The 19510-nt window shown below is 33.1% G+C and overlaps 3 protein-coding genes across 3 annotated transcripts; 2 read left to right on the top strand and 1 right to left on the bottom strand.

The window, feature by feature from the left end:
* Nucleotides 1–3663: 3663 nt before the first annotated feature.
* Nucleotides 3664–8342, bottom strand: LOC123229241 (V-type proton ATPase 16 kDa proteolipid subunit). Its single transcript, XM_044654904.1, has 3 exons — nt 8101–8342; nt 7618–7903; nt 3664–4054 (listed from the first exon to the last, which is right to left on the bottom strand). The coding sequence occupies exons 1-3, from the start codon at nt 8177–8179 to the stop codon at nt 3922–3924; spliced, it is 498 nt and encodes a 165-aa protein (XP_044510839.1). The 5' UTR covers nt 8180–8342; the 3' UTR covers nt 3664–3921.
* Nucleotides 8343–11814: 3472 nt separating this feature from the next.
* Nucleotides 11815–13764, top strand: LOC123229240 (BTB/POZ domain-containing protein At1g21780-like). The gene is made up of 4 exons (XM_044654903.1): nt 11815–12047; nt 12148–12293; nt 12683–12798; nt 12975–13764. The coding sequence occupies exons 1-4, from the start codon at nt 11932–11934 to the stop codon at nt 13578–13580; spliced, it is 984 nt and encodes a 327-aa protein (XP_044510838.1). The 5' UTR covers nt 11815–11931; the 3' UTR covers nt 13581–13764.
* Nucleotides 13765–15455: 1691 nt separating this feature from the next.
* LOC123229239 (BTB/POZ domain-containing protein At1g21780-like) lies at nt 15456–17683 on the top strand. Its single transcript, XM_044654902.1, has 4 exons — nt 15456–16063; nt 16147–16292; nt 16656–16771; nt 16966–17683. The coding sequence occupies exons 1-4, from the start codon at nt 15951–15953 to the stop codon at nt 17575–17577; spliced, it is 987 nt and encodes a 328-aa protein (XP_044510837.1). The 5' UTR covers nt 15456–15950; the 3' UTR covers nt 17578–17683.
* The last annotated feature ends 1827 nt before the right edge of the window (nt 17684–19510 follow it).

Here is a 19510-nt window from a genome sequence, read left to right as displayed (position 1 = left end):
AAACGTATAACAAATCTTTTTCTTCATCAAGACTGTCACGCCCATTTGAGTGTCTTGTTTGTTTCCACGTTTTACTAAATTATTGACCTCTTATTCTCATATATAGGCCAACACCAAAACCATCAAAAGTGTTAGGTAAATTATTATTTCATTCTTGTCTTTTATATTCTTTTATAGATTTTGGTGCAATTCACAATTTCATTGCATGACAGATAATCCAGAGACTAGGATTAGAGACCACCAGTCACACAGATTTCTATAGAAATGTCTGATGGTGATTGAGATTTTAGCAGTTATCTGTTGTCGAATGAGACAATAGTTCTGGGAGATCCAGAATTGGTAGTTGACCTTATAGTGTTTAAGAGATGTCAAATTTTGATGTGATTCTCAGTATTGATTTCCTAAATAAGTAATTGGCAGAAATTTATTACAAGGGAGGAAGATTCAATTTAGTTTAGATAACAATGATCAGTTCATTTTTGGAGAGGGATGAGTTTTGAGCATGATGATTAGAGTTGTCAAGACATGGAAGCTACTGAGTAAAAGTTATACGAGTTATCCAACACATATAATGAATAGATTAAATGAGATAGTCCTAGGTTTGGGGAGACTTTGATAGTGGGTGAATTTCAAGATGTTTTCATTGATAGTCTGTCAGGGTTAGTACAATAGAGAAAAGTGGAGTTCAATAATGAGTTAGCCCTAGGTACAATGTCGATCTTCAAAGCACCGTACATAATGGTTTCAATCGATTTTCAAAAATTAAAGAAACAACTGTAAAAGTTATTAGATAGTGGTTTTATTAGATCTATCTACTCATCTCAGGATACATCAATCCTATTTTTGAAAAAGAATAATAGGTCAATACATATATATATAGATTATAAAGAGTTGAATAAGGTGACTATAAAGAATAAATACCTATTATTGAGAATAGATGATTTATTTAATCAACTTAAGGAAGTTTTAATGTTTTCCAAGATAAATTTCAGATCAGGGTATCATTAGGTCCACATTGCCAAGAGGGATGTTCGAAGAGTATATTTTTCACATGATATAGAATATGAGTTTGTGGTAATGTCTTTTAGGTTGATGAATGCTCTAGTAGTCTTCATTGATCTTATGAATAGATTATTCTAAGATTGCCTCGATAGTTTTATCGTTGTCTTTATCAATGATATTCTTGTGTATTCCATGACTTGGGAGGGGCATGCATAGCAACAATTAAGGATTACACAAAATTTGGTTTTGGTTCTTCGATATAGGGAAACCGTCAATTCTGGTTTTGATTCTGATACCTACTTTTTTAGCACTTGAACACATCTAGTTAATTGATAATATCACTTGAAGAGGAAACACTTCTTCAAAGATGTTAAACTTAGCATTCTTGTAAAAAAAAAAAATGAAATAACATTTTTAACTAACCTTGAATGTTTTTTAAAAGTCGCTCCTTGGGACGTAGCCCTATCTAGGGTTTTTACAATATTTCTCTACCCTGGAGACACAACATCATTGAATGAGTAAATGTTTCCAAGAGGTTTTAGATAAAAGACTTTGTTCAAGGTTCGTGGATTATCAAATACTCTAATCGTATAGGTTACAATATTGTCTTCCTTGTTAAAAATTGTTGTAATTCATAAGATGAAACTGCTTAGCTTCATCTAACAATACTAGAGAAATATTGTTGCAATTACAACATCATCCACACTTTCTCTCTAGTGATGGACGATAAGAATGTTATACCTCAGATTCCTTCTTATAAGAATGTATTAACATTTTTATAAGTGTTTCCTCTTAAAGTGATATTATTAATTAAGTAGATATGATCAGATCCGGATACTTTATGGATCGAAATCAAAATTAAAATCGAGCAATTCCTAAGATTTAAGAACTGAAACCAGAACCTCTGTAGACAACTTCCTACTCGGAATTACTTGAAATGTACCTGATCGATTCCGATATCAATTGCAGTTCCTCCCGCATCTGTTGACGCAAACAATTTTTTTGTTCCTCTCATCTTCATCTCTTTTCTTTCTTCTTCTCCTTCAAAAGCATCATTTTATTCACAATTCTATGCATACACAAAAACAAAGCGAGGAAAAAAAGAGATGGATGAAGGGAAAGCATAGTCGGGAGAGAGAGAGTGTTTGAGATCAATGTTGTGTTGTTAATGGCAGCATTGAAGAAAACTTGATCATTAAAGAAAATTATGAGCAAAGAGAGCAGTTAGTCGTTGAAGAAAGTTGTGGGCAAAGAGAACTGGATGTAGCTGTGGTCGTGGAAAATCTCAAAAGCTTTCAAACGGAAACGCCTCGATTTTCAAATTAAGATAGTGTGCGACTTAGGGTTCAGCTTCGAAGTAATGTACATTGTATAAGCCAATTTTCTTGCCTTTACTGTTTGCCTCTTCTTCCTCTGCTGTGGCTGCAACTTTTGATTCTTTTTTTTGTCTTCTTCATTGTTTCTTTAATCAATATCTTTCTGTCTCGATTTTAGATTTGTTTAACTTCTTGTTGGGATTAGGTGACTGTAACTTGTAATAAACCCCTAATTTCTTTCGAAATATTGTCTGAATCTAAATACAATAAAACTATATACACATATTTTTTATATACAATTTAGATAAATAAATAAAATATTATCATATAATTAGATGATTTTAAATTAAAGATAAAATAATACTTAATTAAATGATAATACATCATCTACACTCAAATTGTATATTAAAAATATATATGTATATTATTATTCATATAAATAACTGATTTGAGCCATAACTAAAGAAGACGCAGCTGATTTGATCAAACCCCGCTCGGAAATGAATTTTTATTATCGGGGATCTCAACTTAAGATCACTTGAGTTGCAGCTGATCTGAGTCTCACAGAATGCTCCATTTGGTATTTATTGATAATGAGCAATGGTGTTCTCATTCAAGTGGGGCAACGTATTTTCCTAAAAGGTTGTTACCCTGAACATGCTTTACACAGAATTTAGAATATACAATTATTCTATGCTCTGAGTATAGAGGAAAATTTTCAACACACAAAACACTTTACCCTATCGGTAGCCTAAAAAACAACAGCAGACATAGGAAATTTAAACCTTCTTGTAGGAAGTCAAGAATCAGCAACCAACACAGGCCACTTAAAAAACATGTACAGGCAAGACAGTCTCCACTTACATTCATGCACACACTGAAATGCGAAAACTGAAATCCACTAGATTTTAGATCTATTCATACACTAGATTTTGGATCTTCTGAGTAGACGAGAGAACTCCAGGATGGGTTCCGAGGAAGAAAAGTGTCCTGTCAAAAGTTGAAAAAGACAACTAATAAAAGCTAAAACTGAAATCCATCGAAGTGAAGGAAGATACTGATGCATGCAGTGGATTATTTTGTTAGAATAGAGATGACGATCATAAACAGGGGGTTATATCCACACACACACATACGATGGTAAATACATTCATCATATAAAGCCAGTCAGAGTAGCATCCAAGTTCAACACCTCAAATAGAATCTGCCATCATTCATTAAAAACAAAACATCCATTAAGGCACCTAAATCTAATTTGTATCTAAACATAATATTGGTTCACAAAAGCATGGACTCAATCAACAATACTATATGGATGCATACTTGGCGTACGGAACAGAGAAAGTCAAGTCAAACAGAATTTGGTTATTCCAGGCTCAACATATATTCCTCAAATAACCAGAGGAAAAAGCATGTCACAAAAGAGTACAATTCCATATTAGCGAACCAGATCCAACATATACAAGAGTTTATCAACTAAACCATATATAATTCAGAAATAAATAGAAGGATAACTCGAACTCAATCAACTTCGACTTTGACTGGTACAGCTCCAATTTTGAATCAAACTAGATGCACATCACGAAATCACTGACTTGAACTGCTAATCTGCCCGAGATTGACCTGCCCGGGATGACAGGATGATCCCCACGATGAGTCCATAGAGAGCAAGAGCTTCAGCAAAAATGAGGATGAGAATCATTCCCACAAACAACTTAGGCTGCTGTGCATTAGCCCTGAAAAAATCCCAACAATGCAAGAGATTCTCATCAGTGTGATAGAAGCATTCAACTTAATTCTAATCAACAGCCTACAACCAAAACAGCAATCCAACCACACCTACAACTTTAAACACAACTACAAAGGAAGTAATGTCTAAAAGCAGTAAAATAAGCAGTGACCAAAATTGAAACAAAAATGAAAAAGAAAAACAGGCTGAATAGCCACAGAATTTGAAGTCCCCAATTTCACAGAAAAAATGTAATGCTCTAATAATGTATATCCGATAACAAGTTCAGCAACACTATTATCTAAGAAAAGTCTAAAGAACTTAAAAAACAGACAGCAATCAATCAAATAAGTATGGATATGCAAGAAAATTAGCAAAGGAATCATGAGGTAACTGCAACATGACAATGAAAACATAAAGTTATAATAATGGAAAAAGAAGGGCAAGTGGGGAAGTGATGAATCCCAGCAAATTTACAGTGTTCCCATAATAAAAGCAGCATTAATACTTAAACAAAGAAGGGTGTTTGAATCTAAAACATCAATTAAATGTAAAATATTGTAAAATAACATGCCTAGAAAGCATAAAGCTCATTATCTTCAAGCCTTTGACAACCAAACATTCAATAAAGTACAAGTTGAACAACTTATCAGCAAATAATTAAAACAAATTGCACTTTAACCTCATCCACTAATATAATTGAATCCACTGACATGAATAATTTCAGCCTAATAGAGGTATATTTCAGTCACCTTAAACACAGAAAAACTGGCTTGGTTTGGAAATAACAATGCAGATACTACCCAACAACAAGGTTTCTGATTAATTTTATAACATTAAAGGGGAAGTAATAGATTCCCACCTGCAGAGTTCAGTAAAACACAGCAAACAACTAGTACTGAAGATACTGGTCATTATTTATAAATCAGCAAGATTACAACTCGTACACATTCACTGCTACAACCAGAATAACATGAAAGACAGACCTGAAAAGGAAATTGGATAGTTCCGCCAATTCGAGGAGCTGGAGGCTTCCCCCTCAGCCAAAGGCTGCCCACAAGGCAAAACAATCTCCCCCTTTTTTCTCTCCGTCTCAACTGCTTATAATGCCCTTTTCACAACAAACTTTACCCCCTCCACACCCAATAGGTCCACATGGCATTCTTCATGCCCCAATTTCCAGTAGTGGTCCCCACAACATTCTTCATGAAGGCTGGTGTGCTAACATAGACCCCCCAAGGTATCACCTTGTCCTCAAGGTGAAGGTCAGAAAACTGTTCTTTGATTATTTTAGCACCCTCCCAAGTATTCTCTAAATCCAATAATCCAACCCATTTAATCAACCACTCCAATATACCAATGGTAGCGAGTATCTAGGACATTCTCAGGTAATAGCATCAGCTCCAAGTCTTCGGATAAGTTTTTCCATCTGAAACTAGATGGATTGAAAATATAAGGAGCAAAAAGCCATGGGATGACAAGGAACCGACTGCAAAGAATTAGCATAATACCAGAAAAACCACCTCCTTCTATGCATCCATATGTCATGTAAACTATGAGAAGCATTGCCACTTCTAGTGCTTTTACAAAATGACTTAAGGTAAAATGCAAATCAACTTTACTTTCTTTTAAAAACTTAACCAACGAGTCACCTCTTTTAAGGCTGAAAAGAATTGCTTCTGAAGGTCCCATATTTTTCAAAAAAAAAAATTGACTACTTGATCAAGGTCTATATGGAATTCTTTAAAGAAGATTCATTCACTTGCAACAACGACTTCAAAAGAGTTAAGTGAATTTGAAACTTCTTATCAGTTCCAATGCAGTATCATAGACTTCACTCATGTGCTACCAAATGCTCCAGAATTAAATCTATGTTAAGTTGAACGTAATCAACTATCTAAGGATTCCCACCAGGGATTACCACTTCTAATGCCTCGGTGGTTGTTGAAAAATGAAGTGCGAAAACAACACACAGTTGCTTTCCTATCCCCCTTCTAGCAAAATCTTCAACACCACCATTTACCATCTAATTTTCTTCACCAACATATTCCTCATTCCTAGACAAACACAACCTTAAATCCACACAATTAGCCCAAGCTAACCCTAGAGCAGAACAACCTACCTTCCTAAAGAATACAAAAAACCCAATTCCTAATATTCAATCCTTTTATTCCTTCATTGGGCACAACCAAGTCAGCCACCTGATTGATCACAGCGACAACTATCCCAAACCCCCTCAAAACACTACCTAGAGTAAACCCATCAACCAAAATTCTTCTTGATGTCTTTTACTTAACAATCTCAAACCCTCCTTATTAAACTCAAATTGAACCTAGCTCGCAACTATCACATTCCACATGGCACTATTTTTCTACGACACATCTTCGAATCCTTTTCAAACACTTTCCAAATCACCACTTTGCATGTAAGTGTCGATCAAAATGTTACAAGACATGATATTTTTCTTGGGCATGATTCCAGACAAAGTAGCAACGTTTTGAATTTGCCCAAATATGGAGTACATGTTGAGAAGATGGCTACAAATGAAATTATATGAGGAACACCCAGATTTTACTGCCAAGGAATGAAGTTGTTTTGCTAATGAAAAAGAACTTTTAGGTGTGCATGATTTGAGGGGCTATCGGACTCCTCAAATCAGAACTTGTGTCATGGAGAAATTCTGATGGATCAAGGATCATTGACGGTGGACCTACAGAAACCATCAAAGGTCTAAAATGGTAAATCAATAGAATTCAATGACGCCCCAAACCCAACAAAAGGTCAAAATGGTATATCAACAAGGTCCAGTGGAAAATCGACTAATTTCGACAAAACCCAACTACAGAAATCCAGTCCATCTCCTTAGGTGAAGTAACTAGAACATGGACGACTACAAGAGTTGCATGCATTTACCAGCACAGATTCCAATGGGTGGTTATTACGAACAGAATGATATTTCTTTGCCAGTAAAATTTTGAGCAAACAAAAGATCTCATCAACCATTATGAAGAACTACAACGACGAGAACAAAAGCAACAAATACTGGAATGAATGGGAGATGAAGAAAAGGAAAAGATTAGGATTTAGGCAACTATGGTTGTGGGCAGCCTTTTCGGCTGATTTGAGAGGTTTTTGACGCCTTGAATGGTTGGAATTGGGAGGTCTCGGCTCCTCGAATTATCAATTTATCCACTTATTGGAAATATTGAACCCCCATTTATCAATAAAATTGTCATTTTCTTCATTTCAATTGTTGTGTTTGGGCGTGCTTACTGTTGATTGATTGAATATTGGTAGGGTATCTAACAAAAAGTATCACTTAATTTAGTAGGGGATTTCTATCACTATATATAAGCAAAGGTTGGCAAACCTTGAACCAATGGATTTGCTTGTATGTCAGCCAAATCTCAGGGAACATTGTTAAATCCCATCTAATTTGTTTTGCTTCATCCAAGCCAAGAGAAGAAATTGATATTTTGGACTTCTATTAACTCATAAACGGCATATCTTATAAAAAAATATAGTAAAAAAAGCGCGCACACACACACAAGCAAACCAACATCGCATTACCTAACTCCAGCATCACCAACAATGCCAATGGCCATCCCGGCAGATAGGCCAGCAAGCCCGCAAGCAAGGCCTGACGACAAATGTGCATAGCCATCAAACAGATAATAAGATTTTGCTTTGGGGTTAATTCCCGTACTAATAATAACAGCTATAATCAACCCGTAAATCCCCAACACTCCAGCCATAACCACTGGAACAATCGATTTCATAACAAGCTCAGGCCTCATCACTCCCATTGAAGCAACTCCAACCCCACTCTTAGCTGTTCCATATGCCGCACCCATGCCTATTAGAATCATCCAAGAACTAAAATCAACAACAAACAATCGAAAGCTTACAAACGATATGATTTCTTAAAGAAAAATTATCATTTCTTCTTTCCTTTTTTTTTTTTGTCCTGTTAGAAAGCAACAAATTATATTTATGACGAACAGAATCCTACAATATTTGATGAGAAAATAAAAAGTGAGAGAGAGGAATTACAAGAGAATACGAGAGCGGCGGCGGCTCCAAGGAAGCCAAAGAAGGGAGCAGTTTCGTCGCCGCTGAAAGTCGATGACATTGTGATGATAGTGTTTGTTTGTTTGGTTACAGAGATCCAATTAGCTGGCAGCCGGTTCCAGTAATTCGTCGATCAGACAGAGTTATCTTCCAGAATTGCGTAGATTTTTTTTATTTCAGTTTCGATGGGGCGAAATGATGAGAAGACGAGATTGGGAATCCATACTAGTGATGATTGATTAAAGAGTTCAGGGATATGTGCTTTTACAAAAATACCCTTGAGTGTGAGAGGGAATAACTGGGTATTTACTTGTGTACGTCAATCATTGAAACAAAACAACTCAACTCGACAGAAAGAGTTACTTGAGTATTTACTGTTGAGTTATACTGTATAAATAAACAGTGAAATGATTTTAAATTAAAATTAAAATAATATTTTGATAATCTATTAAGATAATATTTTTTATAAATATTTTAAATCAATAATCTAATTTGGATAAAATTTTTCGTTAAAAAAAATAAACATAAGGATTTATATTTTGTTTTTACATTAATTTGAGAACAAATTCACGTGATGGCAGATGGTGACTACACTTGTAGTGTGGGTAGATGGTAGGCGTCAGTAACAGTGGTTAAAGGTGAGCGAGTTTAGGTATTTTATTAGAAAAGTGAGAACTAAAACAAGAACCTAAATCAATATGGGCTAGTTCTTAAGATTTAGAAACCAAATCAATCTCATTGGGTCTATTTTTGGATACCTGAAATTGTTCACCCATAATTCTTGAACTACAGAAAGTAATCAGAGGTGTCGTCTCTCTTAACCTTACACTACTAACCATCGTAGTAAAATTATTAATTATATTGTGTCTTAAAAACTTTATTTTTATATCATATATTATGTATTATATTATATTGTGAGATACACTTTTTTATATAAAATAAAAATATTCTTATATTATCAAAAAAATAAAAATCAAATTAGTTTGTAAAAAGAAAATAAAAAATATATATTAAAAAAATTAAAAAAAACTTGGTGAGATAAAGGAAGAGATGAGAGAGAGTCAGAAGGAGGCAATGACTGAATGGTTGGTGGTGATTAATAGGTGTCCAAAGGTAATTTGTTACCCAAAGGACTTGATAGAGGTGAAGGAGATGCAAGAATAGAGAATGGAGGTGTTGGGTGAAGGATGGTGGTGGAAGTGATGACACCATGAAAGGAGTAACAATTGGAGTGGTTCGTCGTAGTGGAGATGCAAGAATTATAAGTGGTGGTGTAATTAAAATGGCTGAAGGAGGAGATGCAAGTGAGGTAGATGTGCAATCGAGTCACTAAATTAGATTTCAAATCAATTTGGGTTATTTAAAGGGTTAGAACCAAAATCAACCTACACAATTAAGATCCCACAAACTTTGGAATCAAAACCAACACAATTACAATTGATTTAGGATAGAAATTATAATTGGAGTGTTTGTAACAATTTCGATTCCACTCAATTCTTAGCCCTAGCGGTGATGGTGGGGTGTGGTGGTATTGATGGTAATGTGTGAGTGATAACGGTGTTGACAGAATAATAATAATTATAGTGTGTGAGAGAGATGATAAAAATGAAAAGACATAAAAGAGAATCTCACTTCATGCATCATGTAATTGACATTCATTTAATAAATCTACAATTTTTTTGGTATTTTAATATTATCGTAAGGGTGTAAAAGTAATTAAATTCATCGCTTTAATATTTAAATTTCAAAAGTTAACAACTAAATGTATTATTTTATTTTTCATGTTTTTATCCTAAAATTGAATCGAATTTATTAACAAAGCTTGATAAAATGTGAGAAAAAATGTTTTTAAAATTTTAATATAATTTATTAAGAATAATAAAATTATATATACATGTTTTAAGTATACAAAATAAATATATAGATAATATATTACTATATAATTAGATGATTTTGAATCAAATATAAAATAACATCTAATCACATAATGACATATCATATGTATACTTATTTTGTGTGCCAAAAATATGTATATATAATATTTTTCTATTAAGAAAACCTAACAAAATGTAAGAAAAATGTTGTTATTAAAGTTTAGGGTAGGAACTTGCCATTTAAAAAAAGTTGAAAAATAGTTATTCTAATTAGGTTGAATTCAAACTGAACTGAATTAGTATAAAAAGCTGACTTAGCTTGATACAATTTGGTTTGAAATTATTTAGATTAAATTCGAGCTAAAAGGGTCAATTCATTTTTTAAATTAAGTTTGAGAAAATTCGGTTTGGGTTTACTTATAAACTAAATGGATGATTCAATCAATTTGAACTTAACTCTTGATTCGATTAAAATTTTATTAATTATTGAAAAAATAATATTATTTTATCAATTAATTATAAATTTAAAATATAATTTTAAGTTATAAATTTAAATTAATTTATTTTTATTTAAATCAAATTTAAATTATATTTAATTTTATTTTGATAAATTCGAATCAAATTTCAATTATTTTTAGCTCGGGCTCGAAATATTTGAGTTCAACCATTTACTGTTTTACCATTCGAGGGGGTTGGTGGGTGCTGCGTTCTTGGTAACCGCCCCATAGCTTCTGGCATATGAAAATAAGAACAAAATCTTGGTTCATGATCAAAGTGACGTGAAATAACATTATTTAAAAAATGTCGGTCCTACTTTTGTGGCAAAAATACAGTAACATCTTGAGTCTGAAAGGTACCCAAGCCAATTGTAAAATAGGAGGTCAGTTCGAATCTACGGCATGATTCATGAATATTCCTTTCCAACTACCAGAATTGGCTCGATGACTTTACGTAAGATCGTATTTTCTAATATTTTTCAACCTTTCTTCTTAACTCTGTTTGTATATTTTATTGATAAAAGAAATTATGTTAAAATTCTGAATCATAATAAATAATAGACATTTTTTTTTATGGAAAATTGACCTCTAATTTTTTATTTAACATATGTTTATACTGAGAAAATCTGGATTATTTACACCGCGGTTTCTACTTTCTGTCTCAATATTATTGCTGAAAAGGTAAAATTGTTTTTTTTCCTTTTAAAGGTCAGAGAAATTAAAACTTTTGAAATGTAAAAATTAACAAAATTAATAAAATATTAAATTTTTATGAAAAAATTTAAGTTAGAATTTTTATCATATCTGTAAAATCTGAATTTACATATCTAATCAATATATGTGAGATCTTGGTTAAAAAAAATTAAAGTTTTTGTCTATTAAATTTTTAATTTATCTAAAACTTAATTAGGTAAGTTACAATTTTGATAGAATCACATTCAAAGATATGCAATCTTGTTAGAGTGCACCTTGATTGCAATTTCGATTACTGATAAGACTATCGAGATTGCATCTTGATTATAATATTGACCGTTCGGTAAGATTAAAGGCAATCACAATTAAACATAATGTGATAATTTTATAAATATTAATTAATTAATTAATTAAGGATAATTTGATGCTTTTATGCTTTTATGATATTTTGTCACAACTTATATGGTTAACAAAGTTAAATTTTAGGCAAATAACTATAATTTAAAAATTTATATCCTTGAATGGGAAATTTAAATTCAATTTACTCTTGTTGAATAAAATAATTTTTTACACAAAGTGTGAAATATTGGAGGAAACTCTTTGGTAGGCTTGGCTGTGCAGCACAGGTCCAATTAAAGCACTTCTACTTCAATACTGCGTCAAACAACTTCAACGCCAAGTTATCCTCCTTCCTCTTCTTCTCCTCCCACGCTTGAGAACTAGAGCAGCTCAGAAAACAATACAAACAAATGGGGGATTCGCGAGTGGAGACAATCTCGAGATTAGCACAATGGAAAATAGAAAATTTTGGACCTTGCTCTTCTTACAAAAAATCCGAAGCTTTCAAGGTCGGCATCTGGAACTGGTTAGTTGATCACCACAGTAACATAATTTGTGAAAGATTTTGGCTTCTTGTTTTTTGACTTCTGGGTTTGTTTGATTTATTGAATTATGGGTTTGATTAGGTATTTATCCATAGAGAAAAATCGTTATCTGTATGTACGATTATTTCCAGAACCATCCCGTCTGGCAAAAGAACAACCTCCTATTGCTAGTTTCGTTCTTCGAGTCTCTATTGCTGGCTCTAACCGCAAACCATACATCTCTCCAGGTTTGTTTGTTTATAGTATTTGTTCTGTATGTGTAGAGGAATTTTTGGGAGTCCTGATCATTTGATTTTTTGTTTTCTTTCCGAAATGGATGGTTAAAAGATATTGGAGAGGATAATAGGGATAATTTCCTTATCTGATTTTGTGATAAGATCACGTACCTTTCATCTTTATGTTTTGAGAATGTTTACATTAATTTCTTTGCCTGAAATTGTTTCCCTTTTTTTTCAATCTTGATGAGGGTGTGGGTGTGTGTGGTTTGCTTGTGATTCATTAGCGCAGTTGAACAAGTTCAAATTTGAAAAGAGTTTTTAATATGATATGGCAAGTTAATTTGATATTTGCAGATTTGGCTGTTGATAGTTGATGCTATTTTGGTTTTATGCTGCAGTTCATGAGAGATTGCTTCGGAGTTGTGAAGACTTTGTCTGGCCTGTTGATACTACCTTTCAGGGTCGCTTCATTATTGATGTTGAGTTTCTGGACCTGAAAGTGTGTCCACTGAATGTGAGTTGCCCCAAAATCGGTTTAGCAGTGGTGATGACAGTGTATATATATGTATATTAATAATTATTTTTCTGGTATAAAATGGATCATGAATCTATAACAAGTAATGTACATAGTCATGCTTTTGATCATGGATAAGACTTATGTTAATTAATTGTTTTCATGTCGAAACACAGGGCGGGGTGCCCATTTCTATATGGCCCTGTGATGGATTGATGCAATCGGTCTCATCCCAAAGCACTCTTCGATGCCTCTCACGCATGCTTGAGGAAGCCATCCACGCAGATGTTACCATTCACGCTGCTGATGGCACTTTAAGAGCTCACAAGGCAGTTCTGGCTGCGAGTTCTCCTGTTTTCCAGAGTATGTTCCATCATAATCTTAAGGAAAAGGAATCCTCCATAATTAAAATAGAAGACATGTCGGTAGAATCTTGTATGGCCCTTCTCAGTTACTTGTATGGAACCATAAAACAAGGGGATTTCTGGAAGCACAGGCTGTCACTGCTGGGGGCAGCTGACAAATATGACATTGCTGACTTAAAAGATGCTTGTGAGGATAGTCTTATGGAAGATATCAACACAGTGAATGTCCTCGAGAGGCTGCAGGAAGCCTGGCTATACCAGTTGAACAAGTTGAAGAAAGGATGTTTGATGTATTTGTTCGACTTTGGCAAGATATACGATGTTAGAGATGAAATCAATAATTTTTTCAGGCAAGCAGACCGGGAACTGACACTGGAGATGTTCCAAGAAGTGCTTACGGTTTGGAAACCTGTATAATCTGCCACATAGGTTTTCTGTTTCGGATTTGGTTTCAGCCTTTGTGAAATCGTCTTTATAGATATGTAATGAGTTTATAGCTATTAGCTGTGAGATTTTAGTGTTGTCAATGATCTAAACCTTTGTTCTGGACTTGACAATTATGTGGTATGGAATATGGATGAATAGTTTGCTCTTTTGTTTAGTACTTGCAGTGAGGATAGATCTGAGGCTGAAGAATTAGAGTTCCTTAATATGTTTTAGGTTGCGAATGTCAATTTCTGAAATGAGCTGCCAAAATATTGTTTTTGGTCGATTAGAGTGATGGCTCATATTAAAATCCTCCCTTTATTTATGTATGGGTCATCTTATAGAATCTATCAAGTTCCACGTGGACATGGCCCATTGGGTGATGATTAAAAGTTGTCAATTTATTGTTCAACACGAAAAAGTAATTCATAGTCAACTTAGTATTGTTTGCACCTAATCGGAATGACGATCTTTGACGGCATCCCGAAAAGTATGTTTGCAATTTGGTTTGCCTTTAAGGGAGACTTGCATGATTGTATGTCACTTTGATAACTAAACCTCAACGGTTCAATCCTATCGTCAGAGTATACTTTAAAGTAAGAATCATAAAATCGCTTATTCGGATTGTTGATTAGCTTTTAACAAATGTTCCTAATAAAAATTTTATGCCCTCTAATGGTTAATTGTATCCTAAAATGGTGTGTCAAATGGTACCTCTTAACCCTGCCGCAAAGCTCATAACATGGGAATGAAATTTTTCTTTTTACGACTTTGATATTTGAAACAAATTCAATTTTTTTATTAATTTAAATTTCAAAACAAATATAGAGATAAAACAATAAAACTATATATATTTATTTTAAATACACAAATAAATATATATATGTATTATTATATAATTAAATGATTTTAAATTAAAAATAAAATAACACTCAATCATATAATGATACATATAAATATATATTTATTTATATATTTAAAATAAGTATACATAATAATACTTATATTAAAAACGTTTGTCTTAAAAAGATTAACAACCCTACCAAAAAAGAAAAAAAAGGTAAAATGTTAATATACCCTATTATGAAATGTATCACAAAAGTCCTCGTAGCCATGTGCCTGCCAATTGTCATTTGCCCTCTCTAGGCGCAATGCCTTTGACTAAAAATCTTGCTTTTCTTGGTCAAATATTCAATTTCAAATCACAAATCACACGTTAAACTATCTAAACTTGTCTTTCATCCACTAAAAATTGATATTTGTAAGCAAAATTAGCAAAATTCCGAAAATTGAAAGCAAAATGCAAAAACTTATAAACGGTAAAATAAACAATTAAATCACTTTTTACTAACTCTAGAATTCATTTTAAGTAAAATTTGAAAGAGAAATTGGATGAATTTTAATTGAAAAACATCGGAGTCGGCGGATAGACGAGCAAGTTGTCAATACATACATTTCAAATATGATTAGTTGTGGTTAAATCTCTTTTTTTATTAGAGTAAATTTTATATATATATATATATATATATATATATATATATATATATATATATATATATATTTTGATAATATTTTTTTAATTAATTCCTAAAATATTAAATAAAATCGTATATATACTTAATATGACTAATGATTTAATTAAAAAAGAAAACACTTAAAAAGGACACGTATTGAAACTCTGTGCAATGTACATTCCGAATACATTGGCCCATAATTTGAGTAGTGTGAGCCTAAATCAGGTTTCTTCGATGCTCAATCATGGTCCAAGGCCTCCCCCAATTGGCCAGCCACCTCCTTTTTCCCAGTCAACACCTTCTCCAGGGTTGCCTAGTGTGTCCCAGCCAATGACCAGGCTAGGCCCACCACCACCAGTGCCTTCTAGACCGGGAGCACCTCCCTCAGGATGTTTTCTATTCACACTCCCGCCAAATATGCCTCCAGTAAGGTCTACTGGTCCACCTGGAAGTCAAGCATTGCCTTCTGCTTCTACAACAGCGCCTCCCAGGTCTTTACACCCTTCCTCGGGCACTCTGATTTGTCCCCCATTCTGGTTTGCCATTGTCTAGTGATTTCTGGTCTTCAGGGTTTTCCATGGTGTATATTATTTTCACTGTTTAGTAGAATTAGATTTTTTTTCTTAATCACTTTCTAATACTATAAATTATGCAATTGTCAATAATATTCATCCTGAATTCAACCCAATTTCATTACTCTTACAAATTAGAGCACATTAACTTCAATACTACGTCAAACAACTTTAATGCCACGTTCTCCTCCTTCCTCTCCCTCTCCTCCCACACTTGAGAACTCTGAGAACTTGCAGATATACAAGAAGAGCAACTCAGAGAACAATTCTAACAGATGGGGGATTCTCGAGTGGAGACAATCTCGAGATTAGCACAATGGAAAATCGAAAATTTTGGAACTTGCTCTTACAAAAAATCCGAAGCTTTCAAGGTCGGCATTTGGAACTGGTAAGTTGTTCACCACAGTAACATAATATGTACAAGATTTTGGCTTCTTGTTTTTTGATTTATTGAATTTTGGATTTAATTAGGTATTTATCCGTAGAGAAAAATCGTTATCTGTATGTACGACTATTTCCAGAACCATCCCGTTTGGCAAAAGAACAACCTCCTATTGCTAGTTTCATTCTTCGAGTCTCTATTGCTGGCGCTAACCGCAAACCATACATCTCTCCGGGTTTGTATTTTTATAGTATTTGTTCATCTACTTTGATGTGTAGAGGAGTTTTTGGAGTGATGATCCTTTGATTATATCTTTTTTTGGGGGATGGTTGAAAGATATTGGAGAGGATAATAGGGATAATTTCCTTATCTGATTTTGTAATAATATCACATACATTTCATCTTCATGTTTTGTGAATTGTTTCCAATTTTTTAATCTGGATGAAGGTGTGGATGTGTGTGGTTTGTTTGTAATTCATTAGCACAGTTGAACAAATTCAAATTTGAGAAGAGTTTTTAATATGATATATGGCAAGTTAATTTGATATTTGCAGACTTGGCTGTTGATAGTAGATGCTATTTTGGCTTTATGCTGCAGTTCATGAGAGATTGCTTCAGAGTTGTGAAGACTTTGTCTGGCCTGTTGATTCTACGTTCCAGGGTCGCTTCATTATCGATGTTGAGTTTCTGGACCTGAAAGTGTGTCCTCTTAATGTGAGTTGCCGTAAAATCAGTTTAGCAGTGGTGATGACAGTGTATATATATGCATATTAGTAATTATTTTTCTGGTTAGATTGGATCATGAATCTGTAACAAGTAAAGCCTTTCACACTATTATATGTTACTCAGTCATGCTTTTGAACATGGGTAAGATTCTGTTAATTAATTTTTTTCATGTCGAAACATAGGGTGGGGAGCCCAGTTCTATATGGCCCTGTGATGGATTGATGCAATCGGTCTCATCCCAAAGCACTCTTCGATGCCTCTCGCGCATGCTTGATGAAGGCATCCACACAGATGTTGCCATCCATGCTGCTGATGGCACTCTGAGAGCCCACAAGGCAGTTCTGGCTGCGAGTTCTCCTGTTTTCCAGAGCATGTTCCATCATAATCTGAAGGAAAAAGAATCCTCCATAATCAACATAGAAGACATGTCGGCAGAATCTTGTATGGCCCTTCTCAGTTACTTGTATGGAACCATAAAACAAGAGGATTTCTGGAAGCACAGGCTGTCACTGCTGGGGGCAGCGAACAAATATGACATTGCTGAGTTAAAAGATGCCTGTGAGGATAGTCTCATGGAAGACATCAACACAGCGAATGTCCTCGAGAGGCTGCAGGAAGCCTGGCTATACCAGTTGAACAAGTTGAAGAAAGGATGCTTGATGTATTTGTTCGACTTTGGCAAGATATACGATGTTAGAGATGAAATCAATAATTTTTTCAGGCAAGCAGACAGGGAACTTACTCTGGAGATGTTCCAAGGAGTGCTTAAAGTTTGGAACCCTGTATCAACTTAGGCCCTGCCTCACGACATGGGTTATAGAATTCTTTTTTTAATCTCTGGATGCTGATTTTTGAAAAAATTGAATTTTTCAATAATTTAAATGTCAAAACATGTGACTTTGAAATAACCTGTTATGAAATGTATCACAAAACCCCCTAATATGCATGTGCCCACCAAATAGCCATTTGCCCCCTCTAGGCGCAACGCCTATCCACCGGAAATCTTGTATTTATCGGTCAGATTTTGATAAACTAAAATGTAATATTCATGAGCAAAATAAGCAATGACAAAAATGGGTAAACAAGGTTAAATCACAAACAAAACAAACAAATTAATAACTATTTTCAAATCGGAAAAAACCTTAATCTAGCCAGAAATTTCTAACCCTAACGAAATCTTAATCAAACAAATAAGTTAAAAAGACAAAACAATTACTTATCTGTGAAACCATTTTTGAGATAAATACAACTGAAAAAGATTGAAAGATCAGAGCAAAAGTCATTGAAGTCAGGAGGAGAGAAATATTTTTAAGGTAAGCATTACGCACCGATGAAATGAAAAGAGGGGTTGTGAAAGGCTTCGTATATATACGTGTATTTTTAGAATTTTGCATTAATTTGATTATAATTGTATAATGATAAAAAATTGTGATTAACATTATACAAGTAATCTAAAATTTGGTTAAAATAATTAATTTTTGATATAAACTCAATTTATTCTAATTGAACAAAATAATCTTATATACAATACAAGGCGGGAAATACTATAGAGGGAAATTCTTTACTAGTTTTAGCGGTAATAACATAATGTACTATTATAATAATATAATATTTAATTAACAATAAAATTATGTATATCCATTTTTGATATACAATTTATATACACAGATGAAGTGTTATCATGTGATTGGATGTTTCTTTATCATATGATGACACATGTTTTAAAATCACCTAATTACATGATGACACATCATTGTGTATATAAATTATGTACCAAAAATGAATACACATAACATTGCTCTTTAATTAAATATAATATACACATAGTTTTATTATATATATAATGGCCTAAGGTTTTTTGTTGAGGTGGGGTCTTCATGTAAGGGTGTGTATATATATATATATATATATATATATATATACACACACACACACACACGAATACCCTTTGACTCAAAATTGATTTGAATAAAAGATAATTTGGTCTAAGTTTATTTAAGTTTATCGAATCAATATTAATGGTTGCTTGAGTGTAGTGTGAATTTATGGTTCAAATTAATTATTTAAATTTGTAACTTATTGACAAAACAATATTTTTTTACCTAAATAATAGGTAAACCATCAATTTTAGCTAAACCGAGCCATGAATTCGAATCATCTATTTAAACTATAAATTTGAATAGAACCAAACAACAAATTTGAATTACTGATTTGGCTATGAATTCAATTCGAACTCAAATTAAATTGAGTCTAACACGTCTTATCTCATATTTGACTTAATTTAAAAATAAGTCAAATCTTTTTGTTTAAATTCAAATTAAATGAATTTAAACTAAACTCAACCGAATTGAGCCAACTTTTGAAATCAAACTAGCTTGATTTGAATCCAACTCTATCTCTATGAATTCAAACCAATCTTTTGTTTAAAAAATAAAAAACACCAATCCCTAGGTAAAGAAAATAATGTAGAAGAAATGTGAAGAAAAAAAGAACCATAAGGATTTAACAATCAATTTAAATCTAATATAATAAAAAATACTTATATCAGTTATAACCTTTTAAAAATATTTCACACAAATTTAAAGTTTTATATTAGTTCTAATACAAGTAAAAAACATAAAAGATTTACAAAAATATTGATTAAAATTACCAAACAAGTAGTTGATCTTCCAGTTTCTATAACTTTAAATTGAAATCGTTAAATCAATATTTTATTGTCTAGAGTAA

This window comes from Mangifera indica, chromosome 11 (assembly GCF_011075055.1).
Source record: "Mangifera indica cultivar Alphonso chromosome 11, CATAS_Mindica_2.1, whole genome shotgun sequence".
Classification (NCBI taxonomy): domain Eukaryota; kingdom Viridiplantae; phylum Streptophyta; class Magnoliopsida; order Sapindales; family Anacardiaceae; genus Mangifera; species Mangifera indica.
This window is presented reverse-complemented; position numbering and strand designations above follow the sequence as displayed.

Bases quoted from the DNA above. Each gene is read 5' to 3' on its own strand.
- LOC123229239 (XM_044654902.1), top strand. From the start codon at position 15,951: ATGGGGGATTCTCGAGTGGAGACAATCTCGAGATTAGCACAATGGAAA. The intron at 16,064-16,146 runs GTAAGTTGTTCA...GGATTTAATTAG, and splicing joins AAGGTCGGCATTTGGAACTG to GTATTTATCCGTAGAGAAAA. The intron at 16,293-16,655 runs GTTTGTATTTTT...TTTATGCTGCAG, and splicing joins CAAACCATACATCTCTCCGG to TTCATGAGAGATTGCTTCAG.
- LOC123229241 (XM_044654904.1), bottom strand. From the start codon at position 8,179: ATGTCATCGACTTTCAGCGGCGACGAAACTGCTCCCTTCTTTGGCTTC. The intron at 7,904-8,100 runs GTAATTCCTCTC...TGATTCTAATAG, and splicing joins CGCCGCTCTCGTATTCTCTT to GCATGGGTGCGGCATATGGA. The intron at 4,055-7,617 runs GTAATGCGATGT...GGATTTTTTCAG, and splicing joins GTTGGTGATGCTGGAGTTAG to GGCTAATGCACAGCAGCCTA.
- LOC123229240 (XM_044654903.1), top strand. From the start codon at position 11,932: ATGGGGGATTCGCGAGTGGAGACAATCTCGAGATTAGCACAATGGAAA. The intron at 12,048-12,147 runs GTTAGTTGATCA...GGGTTTGATTAG, and splicing joins AAGGTCGGCATCTGGAACTG to GTATTTATCCATAGAGAAAA. The intron at 12,294-12,682 runs GTTTGTTTGTTT...TTTATGCTGCAG, and splicing joins CAAACCATACATCTCTCCAG to TTCATGAGAGATTGCTTCGG.